Source organism: Ochotona princeps, chromosome 6 (assembly GCF_030435755.1).
Source record: "Ochotona princeps isolate mOchPri1 chromosome 6, mOchPri1.hap1, whole genome shotgun sequence".
Taxonomy (NCBI): domain Eukaryota; kingdom Metazoa; phylum Chordata; class Mammalia; order Lagomorpha; family Ochotonidae; genus Ochotona; species Ochotona princeps.
Window position 1 is genome coordinate 29,649,865 of NC_080837.1, and position 19,672 is coordinate 29,669,536.

General features: G+C 37.6%; 1 protein-coding gene across 9 annotated transcripts in view; it reads left to right on the plus strand.

Annotated features, from left to right (window-relative positions):
- GABPB1 (GA binding protein transcription factor subunit beta 1) overlaps positions 1-19,672 on the plus strand; it is a 71,820-nt gene that overhangs the window by 40,782 nt on the left and 11,366 nt on the right. For 4 of the 9 annotated variants that reach the window (XM_058665872.1, XM_058665866.1, XM_058665869.1 and 1 more), the window contains exons 2-6: positions 1,348-1,455; positions 6,976-7,143; positions 8,586-8,780; positions 9,596-9,743; positions 10,064-10,177. In XM_058665872.1, the coding sequence (XP_058521855.1) occupies positions 1,348-1,455; positions 6,976-7,143; positions 8,586-8,780; positions 9,596-9,743; positions 10,064-10,177 (733 nt within the window). Of the gene's footprint in view, positions 1-1,347; positions 1,456-6,975; positions 7,144-8,585; positions 8,781-9,595; positions 9,744-10,063; positions 10,183-19,672 lie in introns of those variants that run through there. The other 5 variants (XM_058665873.1, XM_058665870.1, XM_058665874.1 and 2 more) reach the window with 2 other exon arrangements.

Consider the following 19,672-nt stretch of genomic DNA (forward strand, 5'->3'; position numbering starts at 1 on the left):
ATTTATTTTTATTCAAAAGGTAGAATTACAGAGAAGAAACACAGAGAGCTTCTGTTTGCTGGCTCATTCCCCAATGGCCACAATGGCTGAAGCTGGGCTGATTTGAAGTTAGGAGTCAGGAGCTTTTTCTCGGTCTCACATGTGGGTACAGGGGCCCTGGGGATGGAGCCATGCTCTGCTGCTTTCCTAGGTGGCTAGGTAGGGAAGTGGATCAGACATGTAGCAGCTGGAACAGCAGCTGGCACCCATGTGAAATGCTAGTGCTGCAGTAAGAGGCTTAACTTGCCATACAACAGCTCTGCCCCCGACATGAAATGTTTATACTCTGTGTTAACTTCCACAAGTAAGAGAAAATGGCTGGTGTGATGGCTCACCTGGCAAATCCTCTGCTTCCAAGCATTGGCAGCCCATTTTAATGTCAGTGTCCCTGCTGTTCCACTCCCCATCTGGCTCCCTGCTTGTGGCCTGGAAAAAGCAATGGAGGATGGTCCAGAACCTCAGAACCCTGTATCCATTTGAGAGACCCAGAAGAAACTCCCGTGCCCTGGCTTCAGATTGGCTCAGACCCAGCCATTTGGGGAGTAAACCAACAGATGGAAGATCTTTCTGTCTGTAAATCTGTCTTCCAAATTAAAATAAGTATTTTTAAAGAGGAAATGTGGTATTTTTCTTTCTGAGCTTTTGCTTGTTTGACTTAGCAGAATGATCTCCAGTTCCATCCATTTGTTGCAGTTATCAGGATTTCATTCTTTGTTTTAGGGCTGAGTAATACTCCATTCCACAGTCTCTTTATCTAGTCGTAAGTTATGGACATCTAAGTTGATTCCCAGTCTCTTCTGTAGTATTTGAAGTGCTAGAAGTAAATCATTAATACACTGACTTTATTTCCTTTGGATATATTCCCAGGTATGGAATAGCTGGAGCATATAGTAGGTTTATTTAAATAGATTTAGTTTGTTTTGTACAGCTAACAGATGATAGTGTCTTGAACTGTATTTACTTTTAGAAATAATTTCTTTTAGATGGACCTCCTCCAGTGAAAACAATTAGTTGCTAGTTTTAGATTTTAGATCAAGTTTTTCCTACAGAGAACTGTCTTTTATCAACTGCATTTGAAAAAGTCAAACTAGTTTTATTCTGGGAAGAAATTCACTGAGAAAGGGAAGTGCATTCCAAAAGTTCACATATAAATTGCTTTTGTGTGATCTGTGGTTTTAGATCAACAGTACTGTAGTCTTTTGAAGAGATAATTGTGAATTGACTTTATTAATACAGATAGTGGGGGGAAATCATGTCATAGTATGTAAATGAAGATTTTGATGTTCAACTCTTCTGTGTTTTGTTTAGATGTCCCTGGTAGATTTGGGAAAGAAGCTTTTAGAAGCAGCGCGAGCAGGTCAAGATGATGAAGTTCGTATTTTGATGGCAAATGGAGCTCCTTTTACCACAGACTGGGTAAGGAATGGTTTTAATGTTGTGTTTGTTATCACTTTTGAGTTTTCTAGATTACAATTGAACATTGTGTTGACAAGTGGTAAGAGATTAATATATAAATTTGTTTGCTATTTTACAATGAGAACTGTCTTTTAAAGGGAATGAAATATATAATCTTTGATACTGGATAAGTTTGTCTAAGTATCCAGAGACTTTTTCTTTGGAGCTGTAGGATATACTACTGTGGGATGAATATAAAATGTTGTTTCTTGGGTTTCAAGGTAAAAGTCTTAGAAAAAACACAGGTAGAATTTACAGTGCCGATAGTAACAGATAAAAATTACAATTATAATTTCCTAAAAGGAAAAAGTTTGCATTTTTAGTCTGTATTAATAGAACTGTTGTAAACATGATCTAAGAGGAAGAAAGGAATGTAAATAAAGTACTGGTAGGTATAGAAAGCTAAAGTGGGGGAGGCAAAAACCATAACTGTTTAATTCTAGGAGTACATTAAAAGGAATGATCTTGATAACACTGAAGACCAGGAATCCAGATTAACTTTCCTACTGGTGACAAAGATACCAAATTTGCTATTTTTGCTATTTTCCATTTTTGTTTTGTAGCTTTCATCATAACCAAAACATTTACTATGGGAAATTTTATTTAAAAATTCACTCTGTGTACCTTTCATCCAGCTTTAAAAGTTTGCTAACCGCACTGAGTCTTGTTTCCTCTGTGACTCCATCTACATACTTTCTGTATTACTTTAAAGTAAACTTACTGTGGATTAAGCCACTGCCTATCTAGCTCCCTGCTACTGTAGCTGGGAAAGCAGTGGAATATGGCCACTTACTCAGAATATCTAGAAGGAGTTCTAGGGTCCTGTCTTCATCCTGGCTCAGTCCTGGCCATTGCAGCTATTTGAGGAGAGGAGAATTAACCAATTCAGCCATCGTGTTGGGCCTATAAATAATAAATCTTAAGAACGACAACAAAAAGATTACGGGTGTGGCATATCAGGAGATAACTGCATGTAAGCAGGGAAAAAAAAGTTAATTCTTTCTGATAAACTCTTTTAAAGAAAATAATTTAAAACTTTTAAAGTAAATATGTAGGGGTTAACACACAGGCTGATCCTCTGCTTGTGGTGTTGGTTTCGCACATAGGCACCAATTCATATCCCAGCTGCTCCACTTCCTGACCAGCTACCAGCATCCAGCAACAGAGGATGGCGCAAAGGCTGGGGTCCCTGCACCGTTTGGGAATTCTGGATGAAGTGCCTGGTTCCCAGCTTTGTTCCCATTGTGACCTTTTGGGGCGTGAACCAGCAGATAAAAGATCTCTGCCTCTTCCTTTCTCTCTGCAATACTAACTTCCTATTAAAATAAATATTTTCACTTTATTTGAAGATCAGACAGACAGAGAAAGAGAAACAGATTGCCCATGCACTGGTTCACTTGCCAAGAGCCAAGAACAACCAGGAGCCAGGAACTTGGAACTCCATCTGGGTGATAGAGATGCATACTTGAGCCATCATGTGCTTCTTCCCAGAAGGAGAATTAGCAAAAAGTTGTATTAGAATTGACTTCAGAAACTGGTTGTGGGCATCCCAAGTAGTGAGTTCTTGCTTCTTTCTTTTTTTATTTTTTATTTGAAAAGCAAATTTCCAAAGAAGGAAAGGTCTAGAGGAACCCATCTGCATACCTAGGTTTCATGTGCTCTAGAGAAATTCTGAAAAAATTGAGCAGTCAGAAATAATCCTGCTCACAAACAATAAACAGCTTGAACAGTAATCCCCTGACACTTAGCAGAAGCTGATCAACAGGACTTAGGTAAGATTTTAAAATTCTGTTTATTTAATTGAGAGCTGGAGAGAGAAAAGTTGACAGAAGGAGCTCCTGTTGACTAGTCACTCCTGAGATGCCTCTGATGGCCAAGGCTGGGGGCTGGGTTGGAAGCAGATACTAGGAATGCAGCCCAGGTCACATGGGTGGAAGGAACTCAGTCACTCAAGCTGTCACTGCTTCTCAGGGTCTGCAGTAGCCAGAGCTGGATAGCTGACTCAGGTACTTCGATACAGGACGTGGATGTCATAACTGCTAAGTTGAACACCAGCCCAAAGATAAGATTTTAATAATAGATTAAAAACAACTTAAGAGGAAATTAGTAGATGGAAGGCTAAGATGAAAAGCATGATCTGACAAGAATTTAAGAGTCATGAAACCAAATCTAACGTATATCTAATCGTAGATCCACAGGGAGAGTGAGTATAGGGATGAGATGATTTGAAGAGCTAAATGCTGAGAACTGTCTGGAACTAATGAAAGATGACAGCCCACAGATTGAAGTTGTCCAACAGATTTCTTGTAATGTCAGTTTTTAAAAGATCCATATCTACATATATCATACTGATACTGTAGATACATAAAGATCTTTAGAGTGATTGGTATGCTTAATACATAAGTAATTCCCTTTAACTAATTATAAAAAAGCAGCTGAGGAAAAGAATATTGGAGGAATTACTTAATATGGTATTTTACAGAAGAGAATGGCTATTAAGTTGAAAGGATGTTCTATTACATTAATACTTGCCTGCATTGCTGGCATCTCATATGGGTGTTGGTTTGTGTTGGAGTGTGTGCTCCACTTTTGATACAGCTCCCTGCTTATGGCCTAAGAAAGCAATAGAGGATGGCCCAAGTCCTTTGGACTCTGCACCCAAGTAGGAGACCTGAAGGAAGCCCTAGGCGCCTAGCTTTGGACCTTCCAAATTTTGACCATTATGACCATCTAGGGAGTGAACCAGTGGTGGAAGATAGCTCTCTGTCTCTGTCACTCCTTACTATAAATCTGCCTTTTAAATAAGACAATAGGAATACACAAATTTAAAAAAAAAATCCTGGCAGTATCAAACCTTGATGAGGAGATAATAAAGTAGGGAATCTTGAATACTTTTTCGAGGAAGTATGAATTGTTACAATCATTTTGGAAGATAGTTGGCAGTACCTAGTAGATTTTAGCTTGTTCATAATTTATGAGAATAGTTTATCTTATAAGAATATTCCCAAGGGAAGTTCTTTTTTATGTTTCTGAGACTCAGACAAGACTGTATTTAGCAATAGTATTATTCATAACAACAAAACTAGACACAATTCCATTGTCCATCATTAGAGTATTAATTATGGTTCATTCTTTGGTTGAAATATTGTGCAGTAGATAAAACTTAGTGAGCTACATGTACATTTCTTAACATGTGTAAGCCTTATGTGAGTATAGTGTTAAGCAAAGCAAGTCAAGTCAGAGGGAAATGATTCTGTTTAAGATTAAAAGCAGGCAAAACTAAAGCATACTACTTAGGGATACACAAGTAATACCAGGGAAAGCAAAGCTGTATGTGACATAAAATTCAGACTAGTTGTTTCCACTGAGCTGAGGGTGGGTTTGTGGTAAGAGAGTGGCAAATGGGAAGATAATAGATTACCAGCATTGTTTTATTTCTAGACTACACTGTTAATTTCATGGATCTTGCCTTTTTTTTTTTTTAATGACACACAGTCACATTTACGTGGTAATCAGAAAGAAACATCTATAGAAAAAAAATTTTAGAAAGTAGACTAACAAACAATCTGAACAAAATGAGTGGTTGGTTGAATGGGCTGGTGGGATTCTTTTGTTAAATATTAGAATTTAATAATACAGTGCCCTAGTTATAGAAATGTATGGCGCAGAATGGAGGAGGAAAGAATTGTTCAGGAACCTTCTTTAGTCTATACAATGACCTACCCTTAACACTGTATCACTTTTAGGGTTAATCTTTGGCGTAGAGACAAAGGCCCTGCTTGGGCTACCTGAAGCCCATGTCTGAGTGCCTGGGTTCATGTCCCAGCTCTGCTCCTAATTCCATCTTTGTGCTCTTGTACATCTTAGAAAGTAGTTAGGTCCTTAGCTGGCCCAGGCCAGGCTGAAACCTAGGGACCAAAAACTCAGTCCAGGTTTCCCATGTGGATAGCAGGAGCCTCGTTACTTGAGTCTTCACTTGCTATCTCCCAGGACATGCATCAGTAGGAAGCCGGAAGTGGGAGCAGTCAGGACTCAGAACCAGGCACTCTGATAGGGGTGCTCAGCCAGTATCTTACCCACTGTCAAATGTCCGCACCAGCTTTGTGTTAGTGCCGAGTGTGAATAATGATAATATTGTGATGATTAAGAGATTAAATAAGATTATATGATTTAAAGTTCATAGACTAGAAAATACTTTAAAAACTTGAAAAAGTTTCTATGGCTAGAATTGGGTTGTAGCCGGTTAAGCCACTGCTTATGAAGCCAGCCAACATCCCAAATCAGAGTGCTGGTTTAAGTCCCAGCTGTTCCTCTTTCTTTTTTTTTTTTTTAGATTTATTTATTTATTTTTATTGGAAAGACGGATATACATAGAGGAGGAGAGACAGAGAGGAAGATCTTCCATCCGATGATTCACTCCCCAAGTGAGCGCAACAGCTGGTACTGCGCCGATCTGAAGCCAGGATCCTGGAACCTCCTCCAGGTCTCCCATGCGGGTGCAGGGTCCCAAGGCTTTGGACCATCCTCAACTGCTTTCCCAGGCCACAAGCAGGGAGTTGGATGGGAAGTGGAGCTGCTGGGATTAGAACCGGCACCCATATGGGATCCCGGTGTGTTCAGGGTAAGGACTTTAGCCACTAGGCCATGCTGCCGGACCCGAACTTTGCTTTTTAAAAAGATCACTAAGGGGACCCGGTGCAGTACCCTAGCAGCTAAATTCCTAACCTTGCATGCACTGGGATCCCATGTGGGCTGGCAGTTCATGTCCCAGCTTAGCTGCTTTCTATCCAGCTCCCTGCTGTTGGCCAGGGAAAGCAGTTGAGGATGGCCGTAAAGCCCTGGGAGCTTGCACCCATGTGGAAGAACCAGAGGAGGCTCTTGGCTCCTGGCTTTGGATTGGAGCAGCTCTGTCGCGACCACTTCGGGAGTGAACTAACAGATGGAAGATCTTCCTCTCTTTCTCTCCTCCTTTCTGTATTTCTGCCTTTTCAATAAAAAAAATAAATATTTTTTTTAAAAAGTGAAACTTAGAAGATCATTAAATGCTTTAGTTTTTAAGTTCTAGAAAATAGCTTTGAGTCACTTAATATAAAAGTGCATACTATTACTCTTTATCAATATTTTAGTTTAATTTAGTGAGGTTGTATCATTAAGAAAAATCGTAATACTGAGAAAAATCTCTCATTCTAATTGTCTCCAATTTCATTTAAAATTAATTTTGTTTTGGTTGTTTATCTGATTAAAAAATAACGTTGGAATTAAAGGAAATATTATCTTTTTTACACTGAGTGTAGGGAAATTCTTGAAGCCCTGCATGAAAAGGATGTGATGAGCGTCATCAAGTCATTTCTTTGAGTTTTAAGTTGATGTGTAAACAGATAATAGAATTTGCCTAATATGAACAGAAAATATAAAATAGTGCATGGTAGTAAAAGTGTGTTAAGAAGAACTTTGAGTATGGCTTTTCTCCTTGTGGCACAGCTGGGGACATCTCCACTTCATCTGGCAGCACAGTATGGGCATTACTCCACCACAGAAGTTCTCCTCCGTGCCGGTGTGAGTAGGGATGCCAGAACCAAAGTAGACCGAACTCCGTTGCATATGGCGGCCTCTGAGGGCCACGCCAGCATAGTAGAGGTGTTGCTTAAGGTATGTGGTTTCTTTTTGTCCTTAACTTTTGTAAGTAAGCGCTCCACAATGATTTCATGTTTTGTTTTAAGGAGAATGAAGCTGATTTTAATTGGTCTTATCTGTGGTTTCTCATGTTCTTTTATGCCTATAAGCCTATCAAATGAAGATTATCTTAAAGTTCTCCTTTGTGAGGAGAGAAAAATTTCCTTGACATGTACTCTTAGTAAGCCAAACAATTGATTCCTTACACTTGATCTGCCTTGTGGAGAAGGGCTATAGATTTGTGCGAATACAAATGCTCTTGGTAAAGAAATTTAGGCTTGGATGATTAACAGGCAATTAAGAAGTGATATAAATGGGAATTTTTTTCTTTTATCATTTAACTGCTGAATTTACAAAAATATGAACACATAGGAGAATATTTTATAGGCATTATTCTTGATGCTTTATAACTCAGCTTCTGGATCGATCTATACAACAGAATACAAGACACGAGTGTGTATTATGAAATTGTAGATATTGTATTAGCTGTGTAAAAGGCAGAGGTAAAGTTAGTATTGTATTTTATTCAGTAGTATTTCAAATGAGATAAATGCTAAGTTATTAAGTATTCTACAGTGTATTTTTTGTTAAGTCTTTGAATTCCAGTGCATGCTTATACAACAGTATATATTCAGAATAGCTACATGTGTGTCATGGCTATCTTGCTGGGCGATGTGTCTTTAAATAACTCCATTTTCATTCTTTACATGGCACTGGTTTTGAAATTTTATGTCAGTGAGTAAGTAGAGGACCAATTCCCCCTTCAACAGTAAATTAAGAAAGGTTTTGGGCCCGGCGCAGTGGCCTAGTGACTCAAGTCCTCGCCTTGAATGCCCCGGGATCCCATACGGGCGCCGGTTCTAATCCGGCAGCTCTACTTCCCATCCAGCTCCCTGCTTGTGGCCTGGGAAAGCAGTTGAGGACGGCCCAATGCATTGGGACCCTGCACCCGCGTGGGAGACCTGGAGGAGGTTCCAGGTTCCCGGCTTCGGATCAGCACAGCACCGGCCGTTGCGCTCACTTGGGGAGTGAATCATCGGATGGAAGATCTTCCTCTCTGTCTCTTCTCTCTGTATATCTGACTTTGTAATAAAATGAATAAATCTTTAAAAAAAAAGAGAAAGGTTTTGGAAGAGTATTTATAATTTTTCTTCACTTTTTGTGCTATTCCAACCCTTTGTGCCTGTTATTGGATAGCTTAAAAAATAATTGCTGCCGTCCTGGGAAGTTAGGAGGAAACAGTTGGGAAATTCAACTGATAGAAATATGTTTCTCAAGTGGATAATGAGTGTTGGGACATATACTTAACACAGAAAATACTGTCTGTGTTTATTCTTGCTTCAGATGTAGTGACTAATATTTCTTCTGAGAAATTCCTTGTGTTTTATCAATCTGTTATTTTGCAATATGTTTCATAGCATGGTGCTGATGTCAATGCAAAGGACATGTTAAAGATGACAGCTCTCCACTGGGCCACGGAACACAATCATCAAGAGGTGGTAGAGCTTTTAATCAAATATGGTGCTGACGTACACACACAAAGTAAATTTTGTAAAACTGCATTTGACATATCTATAGACAATGGGAATGAAGATTTAGCGGAGATATTACAGGTAACTTTTGGCTTTTACTTTAAGACAATAAAAGGGAGTTTATATAGGTGTACTAATCTTTCTTACAATGTTTTATTCTGGTCTTAGTTATGAATTTGGGCAAATTGTTTTCACTTTGTTCATTACTGATTCTTTTTTCTGATTGTAATACTAGTCTTTTCATAGAATATTAAATTAGAGAAGATAATTGCCTTCTGTGTTTTGAGTTCTTAAATTTCCCTTCTAGACATTTTGTTCCAGTAAATTTTTTGGTACATACAGTTTTTCAAAGCATATATTAAAAACTACTTTATAAAAAACAAAAAATAAAAAAATTCAGGCAACCACACTATTCTCAGAAATGTCTGTTTATGTACGTAGCTATTTCTGGCTTTTGAGCAGGTATTTTGGTAATAATTACTGCTTTTCTGTAGGTATGCAGTGCTGATGTAAATTATCTTCCTTAAAGATGACCGCAGCTTGCTCATCTTCTTGTGCCCCTTCTCAGTAGGACTCTAAGACTAGTTAGCTCCTTTGAGTTAACTTAATTTTATGTTCATAAACATGATTTTACCTTGTCTCTTCTCCTCACTCTTCTACTCCTAGGAGGACAGTTTGTGATTTGGGATTGAAAAAAGGACACAGTTAATTGGGAAGGCCATGAATCATATACATCATGCTGTATAGCGAATGTTGTGATTTACTGTCAGGAGACCATGGGCACTTTTCCTTTGTATTATAGAGTCCTTAGCAAGTAATTCATCACGTGTGTGCTTGTTTTACACTGAGACTCTATGCCGTGTTTTCTCAAAGCCCTGTGGTGATTTGTCTCCTAGATCGCTATGCAGAACCAAATCAACACCAACCCAGAGAGTCCCGACACTGTGACGATCCATGCTGCAACGCCGCAGTTTATCATTGGACCTGGAGGGGTGGTGAACCTAACAGGTCTGGTATCTTCAGAAAATTCATCCAAGGCCACAGGTATTGAGATGTATATAGGATAGCTGTTGGGATTCTCTACTTTAGTAGGTACTCAGCCTTTTAAGAAAGGACTGTTGGAGATTGAGGGTAAGAGTCTATCACCCACCTCAGTTTTCTTTGATGTAATTGGCAGGAAACACATTTTTTTTTGACAAAATAATGTAAGGAAAAGTGATATTACACCCTATAATGTAATATTACCTTTCATAAGCTACTACTTTCCAAACTTCATGTAAGATTAAGAAAAATAAAACCTAGTATCAGAAATATACATTGAACTAAACTCCTTACAAACTGAAATTTGTTTTCTTTCTTCATAGATGAAACGGGTGTGTCTGCTGTTCAGTTTGGAAATTCCTCTACATCAGTATTAGCTACATTAGCTGCCTTAGCTGAAGCATCTGCTCCCTTGTCCAATTCTTCAGAAACTCCAGGTTAGAAAAACAAATCAAGTGTATACATTAAAATGTTGCACATCTTAAGACTAGGACGATAATGTAAATATCAAAGGCTAAGAGGGCTGGGTTGTAATTATACTCATGTGTGGAGTATGGGATATTATGGGAGTGTCCTCTTGCCAGCACTATTGACAGCATAGAGTGCTAGAATTAGCGTTCTAGTCCTGTGTCTAGTGTTGCCAGTTTCTGTTGTATTTCATGAGAAGCTGAAAGTCTGGATTTCACAATTGAAAGCAAATTTGTCAGTTTGGCTCCTGTTTTATCTGTTAGTGATTTTTTTTTTAAAGACTATAAGGGGTGGATATTGTGGTGAAGCAGGTTGTGCTGCCATTTGGGATGCCCACATCCCATGTTAGAGTACTTAGTTTGAGTCCCTGATACTCTGCTTCTAATCCAACTTTCTGTTAATGTGCCTCCTGGGAGATAGCAGATGATGGCTCAGGCGCTTGAGCCTCTGCCACCCATAGGAGAGACCCAGATGGAGTTGCAGGCTCCTGGCTTGGGCCTGCCCCAGACCCCACTATCATAGACATTTAAGGATGAGTCAGAAGATGGAAAATCCTCCATTCTTTCAAAAATAAATAAGAAAACATTATATATATTGTATACTAATATATATACATATTCACACATACATATATATACATACATTAGTAAAATAGATAAGTATATATGAACTCACTATCTTTTTTGTAAATTTTAGTCTTGGTGGTTTTATTAGACTGTTATGACATTTTAATAACCGACAGTATTAGGAAACAGCTGAAAATCATCGATAAAAATTTACTGTTATTGAATAGTGATGCCTCATATTAATTGAACCAGATTTACCTTTGTTCTTACCCATCATAATTATGTAAGTAAAGCTTTTTTTTTTTAATTGGGAAATTTTTAAAACTCTAAACAAATGTTCTTTCTATTGTATAAACCATTGTATTTGGGTCAGTGCTTATAAAAGAATATCATTGTCATTCTTTAAATTAGTGACTTTCAGAGTTTGAACAATGGTAGCAATAACAAGTCATTGAATGTTTGCTCTGTTGTGCTAGGCACTGGGTAAATGTTTTACTTAAAGTTTTCATCTGGTCCTCATTAGGAAGCTTTAAAGTACACATAAATTTGTTTATTATTTGAATTGAAGGATAAAGCTTTTTCTCCCGCTTTTTTCCTTCTTTTAAAACTAGTGATAATAAGCCTTTATCCATTTTCTATATTCTTTCAGATCATAGTCAGAGTTTGATTTTGGGTCTTGTTCTTTGAAAGTCTGAAGGTTTTTCGAAGTCCCTTGCCTGTTGGCAGTTGTGGGCTTCCTCATATTGACGCTCTGCTTTTGTTCCTGAGTCTGTGGCTCTGTTGCACCTTTGTATTGCAGAAGAAGAACAAACAAGTTGGATGTATTGGTCAGTTCTGTCTGATTAAACTTCTGTATTTTCTTTAATTAACTTGCATGTCCCCGAAATTTAAGCAGTTTTTCTTGAAGGTCTTCTGGAATCCATTTAGATGTTTGACTCTATGAATTTGTTGTACTAACCTCTTGAACTTTTCCTTTGAAAATGTGATTTTCTAATCTGAGAGAATTAGCAGTTTTAATAGCCTTTAATCATCTTCTGTGAGCACAATGATTTTTCATTTCGATGTGGTATTATAATAAAGGTATTTTTAAAGGTATTTTAAGAACTTTAAGTGAAAGTACAAGTAAATTATTACTACCAGTGCAAACAGTTCAACTGAAGTATATAATCAAAGAAATGTCTGCCTAATTTTAATTTGCACTTGGTAAGACAAGGCTGCGTCTGCCATAAAATGTTTCTGTGCCTTTTGGCGGTACGGCTTCCTTACCAACACTTCTCAGTAATGTGTAATGTGGCCTGCAAGCTTTAATAGATATCCATTTCTAACAATATCTTGCATTCTGGGAATAGTAGCAGTATCATCTCCATTTTACATAGGCAGTCTACAAAGTAAAGCTTAAGTTTGTAGAGACTGAATAATTTTTCCAAAGTCATTTGACTGTTAGATGGTGAAAGAAACTTTGTGTTCAAAGTTTGATTTCCAAGTTAGATGTGTTTAACCTCTGTGACATGCTGTATTCCCATAGGGTGCTCTCTTTTAGAATGTTTATAATTTGTTTTGTGATAGGAGTATTTGTGTAATTGTTACTGTATCTTTAAAAAATACTTAATTGTTTTGAAGGTCAGAGATACATACAGAGAGAGAGATCTTCCATCTGCTGGTTCATTCCACAACTGGGTGCATTGAGCAGTGCTGGCCTGAAGTCAGGAGCTTCATCTTGGTCTCTCACATGCTCGGCCGGCAGGGAGTCAAATACTTGTACCATCCTCTGCTGCTTTTTTTTTTTTTTTCCTGTAAGGAAAGCAGGGCTGCCAGGGTTTAGAAACGGTGCCTGTATGGGATCCCAGTACGTGTAGTTCCCAGTTCCTTCTACTGATGAAATGTGATTCTTTCTGTAGCTTTTCTGGAATCTGCTCAAGTAAGTGTTCTACCTCTGCCCCACCGCCATTTTTAAAATATTTATTTATTTTTATTGGAAACTCAGAGAAGAGGAGAGATATGCTTGCAAGACGAGGATTCAGCCATTACATCAGGCCCTTCTGCTTTCTCTGTTAGGGCAGTGGTAAACCACAATACAGTGTGGGAACCATCAATACTTTGTTTTTGCTCATATTACTGGTCTAGTGTGTCCTTTCTCTGGGGATCAAGTAGCCAGAATGTAGCAGCAGATGGACTGTGTTTTAAATGGTAGCCCAGTGGCCATCTTGCCTTATAAAGAAGGAGAAGGCACTTGTCATAGTACACGAATATAACACACCATTTCACTTGAGAACTGATGGATTTTTTTGTACTATTGTGATTACATTAGCACTCTTTTTGATAGGTGATGGTTTTGCTACAAAACTAAATGATAGGGCCTGGCACGATAGCATAGTGGTTAAAGTCCTCACCTTGCATGCGCTGGGATCCCACATGGGTATCAGTTCTAATCCCTGTGGCTGCATTCCCATCCAGCTCCCTGCTTGTGGCCTGGGAAAGCAGTCGAGGACGACCCAAAGTCTTGGGACCCTGCACCCACGTGGGAGACCCGGAAGAGCTCCTGGCTCCTGGCTTTAGATCGTTGCAGTACCAGCCATTGTGGTCACTTGGGGAGTGAACCATCGGATGGAAAATCTCCCTCTCTGTCTCTCCTCCTCTCTTTATATCTGACTTTTCAATAAAAATAAAATAAATTAAAAAAAACCCAAATGATAACTTCTATCTTGATATTACACGCAGAACTGTGGATTGTCAATGCTTGCTAGTTAGCATGTGTTTTGAACTACAATTGTCCAAAAGGGAAAGGATTACTTTTGGCTGGAGTTTAGGGGTTGGGGTGGTGAAGAGTTAGATGTGAGTTGTGCTCTGAACAGTGATAGGATTAAGATAAATAGCAACTTACTCCAAGTTTTTAGAAATCATTCCATTTGGAAGTTATCCCAAATAACTAGAGAAATAAAAGACGGTGTTGTTATTGATTATAGTTGCATTTTCCCTCTTGAAAATCAGCGCCATGTAGTATCCTCTTCAGTAATAGGGACAGCCCTGCTTTTTTGTCCTTCTCCCAAAGCTTGCTGGCCACTCTGGTAAGAGAGACATCTGGAGAGGTAGGTAGGAATTAGGTTGTAGTGTGGGGAAGACCATTTTAGAAAGAGGGACACATGAAGCTTAGGAGGTAGGAAACAGTGTACCTTTTCAGAGGACCTCAAGACCAGTGTGACAACCTAGTAAGAGGGAGAGTAACTCAGGCTGTTTGAAGACAAGGTTATTCAAGACTTAAGATCACTACTAGGGGGTTGGTATTGTGGTGTAGTGTGTAAAGCCAGTGCCTGTCACGTCCTGGCTGCTCCACTTCTGACCCAGCTCTGTGCTAATGGCCTGGGAAAACAACACGAGATGACTCAGTTCTTGGATCCCAGCCACCCTTGCCAGAGACGCTGATGAAGCTTCTGACTGGCCTGGCCCAGACCTGGCCATTGCAGCTATTTTGAGGGAACGGTGGAACCAGAGGCTGGAAGATTCTCTAACTGCAGCTTTCAAATCAGTAAATAAATGTGTTTTTTAAAAAGTGACCACTTTTTACAGTTATAGAAGGGTGCACTGGGAGAGAGTTTAGTTAGTGATCTCTTGGATCCAACCACAGCAGAAATATAGTGATAGCTTGATTAATCTTTGGTGAAAAAGAATAAGAAGCAAAATTGAGTTATTTGGGATGTGGAATTGCAGATATGAGCCATATGCAATATAATTTTCTGGTCCTTTTAAAGCATTCTTCCATTAAACTCTTAAATGTGGAGCCCGCATTGTGGGAAATCTATTGTTGCATTTTTTATGAGTGCCTGCCTGCTCAAGTCCTGACTGCTCTACTTCCAATCTAAGTCCCTACTAATGACCTAGGAAAGCAGCAGCAGATGGCCCTTGCCACCCATATGGGATACCAGAATGTAGCTCCTGGCTCCCAGCTTTGACTTAGCCAGGCCCCGCTTGTTGTAAACCTTCTGGAAAGTGAACCAGAGATAAGAACTCTCTGTCTCTCCCTCTCTGTGCAACTCTGCCTTTCAAATAAATAAATCAAACTTTAAAATACATGAATACTATAGCTACTTTGAAGTCCAGGTTATATAATACCTTTATTAAGTAGATTTCCTGTGAATTTTGTCTTTAGAACAATTTCTACTAATTGCTTTAAGTTGGTTTTTACAAAAGTGTGAAGCAGTTGGTAGCTTCCTTCCTCTTTAACAGAGAAATTTGAAGTAGATAACTTTTGTACATTGTTGTTTCTCTAAAAGATCTATTTATTTTTATTAGGAAGGCAGATTAAATTTATGGAGAGAGGGAGAGACAGCAGAATCTTCCATCCCAAGTGGCCGCAATGGCCGGAGCTGAACTGATCTGAAGCCAGGAGCTTCTGAGTCTCCCACGTGGGTCTCAAGGCATTGGGCCATCCTCCACTGTTCTCCCAGGCCAAAAGCAGGGAGCTGGTGGGAAGTGGAGCAGCCAGGACACAAACTGATGTACTGATGTACATGTTTTATTCCAGTGCTAGCTAGGTGAGAATTTAGTCATTGAACCATTATACCAGGCCCTGTACATTGTTTGGGTTGTTTCACTGCTGTTTTCAATTTTGTCTTCAATTGCAAGCATACCTTGGAAATGTTATTTTTATTCAGTAAATATTATTTTATTGTTTAAGTGTTTCTATGCAGAATTTCAATCCTTTATTTAGGACATTTCAGAGATAATTTCTTACTTCAGTTTTATGATAGCATGGTCCAAAAGTCAGGTTGAACAAAAGTTCTGCATGTTATTTAGCCACTCTTTAAATGTTACAGCTTGACTTTGAATTAGACCAATGAATATCTATGATGTTAAATATTCAATATTAGAGTTAGAACTTATATATATATTTTAAATCTGTGATCTTTTTAAAGTGTTTAGGCTTTCTGTTTTGTTCTTACTGTGTTTTAACATTCACTGTTGTGTGTTCTTAGGACTTTGGGGGATACTTTATATTCTTACATAATTAGTTTTGTTTTAATTTTTTCTTAAATACTTTAGCATAGTATAACTTAAAAAGAAAGCTTTTTAGATAAAAGGCAAGAACTCTGATTGTTATTTTAATGATGGTCATTACAAAGAGTGCAAAGATGAAAGTTCCTGAGTTGTGCCTTAATTGTGTGTAATCTCAGAAATGTCTTACATATGATTATACTTTACTTACTATTTGTAGTTAGCATTCAACCAGACTGAATTTTTTTCAAATAAGTTTTTAAAATCAAAGCAATAGTTAATGTATTTGAAAACCTTCATTGTTGTACATTGAATATATTACTCTTTTCTGGACTACATTTCATTTTGTAATTACTGTCTTGAAATTTTCTTAAGTGCTTAGTGATTAAGGCTATTTATAGGTTAAGGCAAATAAGTAACAACAAAACTCAAAACAAGGTAGTTTTTGTTTTTCTGTTTTTATATTTTGGCTATTCTGCAGTCTTTATTGGACTCTTGGTTAGCACATAACAGGGTTAATGGCAGATCCGTTGCCATGTGCATGAAGTAGGGTACCTTTTTCCCCATATCCACGGCAGCGGGTTTAAGTAGTTCTGAATGTAAGCCAGTCTCATTGGAGTTTTGTTGAGTTGCTGAAGCTCTGTAAATCGTGGATATTATTTCTCTATCTGTTGTATAGTGTGCAAAGGTTTTCTCCCGTTCTGTTTGTTGCTTTTTCATTTTGTTGTTCATTTCCTTTGCTGTACAGAAACTTCTTAGTTTGATATAGTCCTGTTTGTTTATTTGGCTTTGATTGCCTGTGCTTTTGGTGACTTTTCTAAGAAGTCTACCAGAAGTAAAGTCTTTTATCCAGAAGTCTTTATCTTGCAGAGTACTTCTTAGTTATTCTCTAATAGTTTGATGGTTTTTGGGTACAGATTTAGGTCCTCGATCTATTTAGAGCTGATTTTTGTGTAAGGTGGCAGGGAGAGAGGTCTTGCTTTTTTTTTTTTAATTATTTTAAAGTTTTATTTATTTTTATTGGAAAGGCTGATTTACAGAGAGGAGACAGAAAAGTCTTCCATCCATTGGTTCACTCTCCGATTAGCCGCATTCAGCAAAGCTTAGCTGATCCAGAGCCAGGAGCTTCTTCCAGGTGTCCCACACAAGTTCTGGGTCCCAAGGCTCCTTACTTCTGCAAGCTGCTATCCAGTTGTCCCAAAAGCATTTGTTGAAAAGACTAATCTTTCCCCTGGATTATATTCAGTTTTCTTGTCAAAGATTAGTTGAGTGTTCTTGTGGGCTCCATTCTGGGGTTTCTGTTCTGTTCTACTGATCATCTTTGTTTCTGTACCAGTACCAGACTATTTTAATTACAAAACAGCCTGCCTTCTAATAGTATGTCTTGAGATCTGGAATTGAGGTTCCCCCACCTTGACTTTTATTCTTCATGATAGCTTTGGCTATTCATGTTCTCTTGTGTTTCCAGATAAACTTTTGTATCTTCCTTTCTATTTCCAAGAAGAATGTTGGTGAGATTTTGATTGGGATTGCATTGAATCTGTATATTACTTTCTGTATATTTTGGTGATGTTGATCCTGCCAATACAGGAACATGGTAAAGTTCTCCATTTTTTAATGTCTTGTATTTTTTTTTTTAAGTTTTGTGATTTACATCATAGAGGTCTTCCACGGTCTTTGTTAGGTTTGTTTCTAGGTATTTAAGATTCTTCTCTGCTATTTTAAAGAGGATTATGCTTACAAATTCTTTCTTAGCCGTGGGGTTACTTGTATAAGGTAGAACCATCAATTTATGCTCATTAATTTTATATCCTGATAATCAGCCAAACTCATGAGTTCCAATAGTATCTTGACTGAGTGTTTTGGTTCTCCTATGTAGATAATCATGTCATCTATAAAAAGGAGTAACTTAAATTTGTCATTTCCAATTCAAATTTCTTTAATTTGTTTTTCTTGCCTTTTGAGTTCTACCAAGGACTTCTGATGCTATATTGAATAGCAGTAGGAAAAATGGACATGCTTGTCTAGTTCCAAATTTTAGTTGAAAAGCTGCAAGTCTTCATGTTAAGAATAAAGCTGGCATTGGATTTTTCTTAAATTGCTTTGATTGTGTTGTAGAATGGTCCTTCAGTCTCTGTCTTTCTTAGGGCTTTTAAGATTAAGTGCTGTTGGACTTTATCACATGGCTTCTCTGCATCTGTTGATGGTCATATGCTTTTTGTTTTTCAGTTTGTTGATGTATTGTAATGCCGAGGTAAATCCCACTTGTCTAGGTAAAATATCTGATGTATTGTTGGAAAATATTTTTGTTGAGGATTTTGTGTCTAAGGTCTTCAGGGATATCAGTCTGTAATTCTTTCTCTGTTATATCTATTTGGCTTTGGCATGAAGGTGATGTTGGCTTCATAGAAATAGTTTGGAAGGACTGCTTCCCTTTCTGTTATTTTGAATGGCTTGTAAGGGGTAAGTTTTTCTTGAAACGTTTGATAGAATTCAGCAGTGAAGCTGTCTAGGTCAGGGCTTTTCTTTGTTGGGAGGGATTAATTATTGATTCAATCTCTGTCCTAGTCATAGGTCTATTTAGATTATTATTTGCCTGATGACTCAATTTTAGTAGATTGTATGTGCTCAAAAATCTGTCCATTTCTTCTAGGTTGTCTGATTTATTGACATATAGTTGCTTGTAATAGTTCCTGAATATTTTATGTGTGTCTGAGGTATTCTTTGTTGTATTTCTTTTTTCATCTCTAATTCTACTGATTTATATCTTCTCCCTTTTTTTAATTAGTTGGGCTAGTGGAGAGTCTATTTTGTGGATTTTTTCAAAGAACCAGCTCTTTGATTCATTGATTTTACATATTCTTGTCATTTCTTCTATATTAATTAGATGTCAATTTTTTTTAAAGATTTTTCCTTTGCCTCTTTCTGTGCTTTTTTAATAAGGTAGTATAGATTTTATTTTCAATTCAGCATGTTATGATTTATTACTACTGCAATTCTTTGTGATACTTTTCTATTGATATATAGCATGCATACCAAAAAGTTCATAGACCACAAATATGTTTTAATTATCACTGAGTGTAAATTTGGTTGAATTATTACCAAGTACATAAGTATTGCTCAGATCCTGAATGGTAGCTTTCACAGTATGTAGTCTTTGTGTCTGATTCACATCGCTGGGTACCTTTTTTAAGATTCGTTCGTATTTTGCATGTAGTCGCTATATTTCCTATGTAGAATTTCATTGTATGACTCTGTCATAGTGTATGTACTATCAGTGAGTACCTGGGTTGTTTTCAGCTTCTGACTGTTTGGTCGTGTCTTTTGGGGATAATAGTTGCGTACAGATCTGCCTGTGGAAAGGATTTTCTCAGTATTAACTGTTTCTAGCAGTAAGAATCATCTCTGAGCCTCTCATAAATTGTTTAGAACATGTTTTGGGATTTCAGTTATGTAAATGTTAATATGTTATATTGTTCACTATTATATATGCCATGCTTGTGGTTTTTATTATTATGATGATGATGACAGTCTTTGCTCATTCAGTCTAAAAGGCGAATTCTATTTTCCTATACATCAACTCACATGTAAATGGAGTTTAACCATATTTAAAAATCTTTGAATCATGAAGTTTTATTAATCAGGTATAACCTTGTAAACTTAGGAGATTGTACATATTTTATACCTCATATAACTAAATGAACAGGTACTATTTATTTAAATACACATATGCCAAGATAATTTGAACTCATTTGTTATAAATTGTGACACTGCGTTTGACTGTGTATGTATGTTTAGGTATCTCTAGCACAACTAGGGACTGAGTTTAAAGCCATGCAAGAAAATTTCCTGTGTCAGACAGATGTGGAGAATGCAAAAATTGTCGACCAAGCAAAAATTTAATTTGTT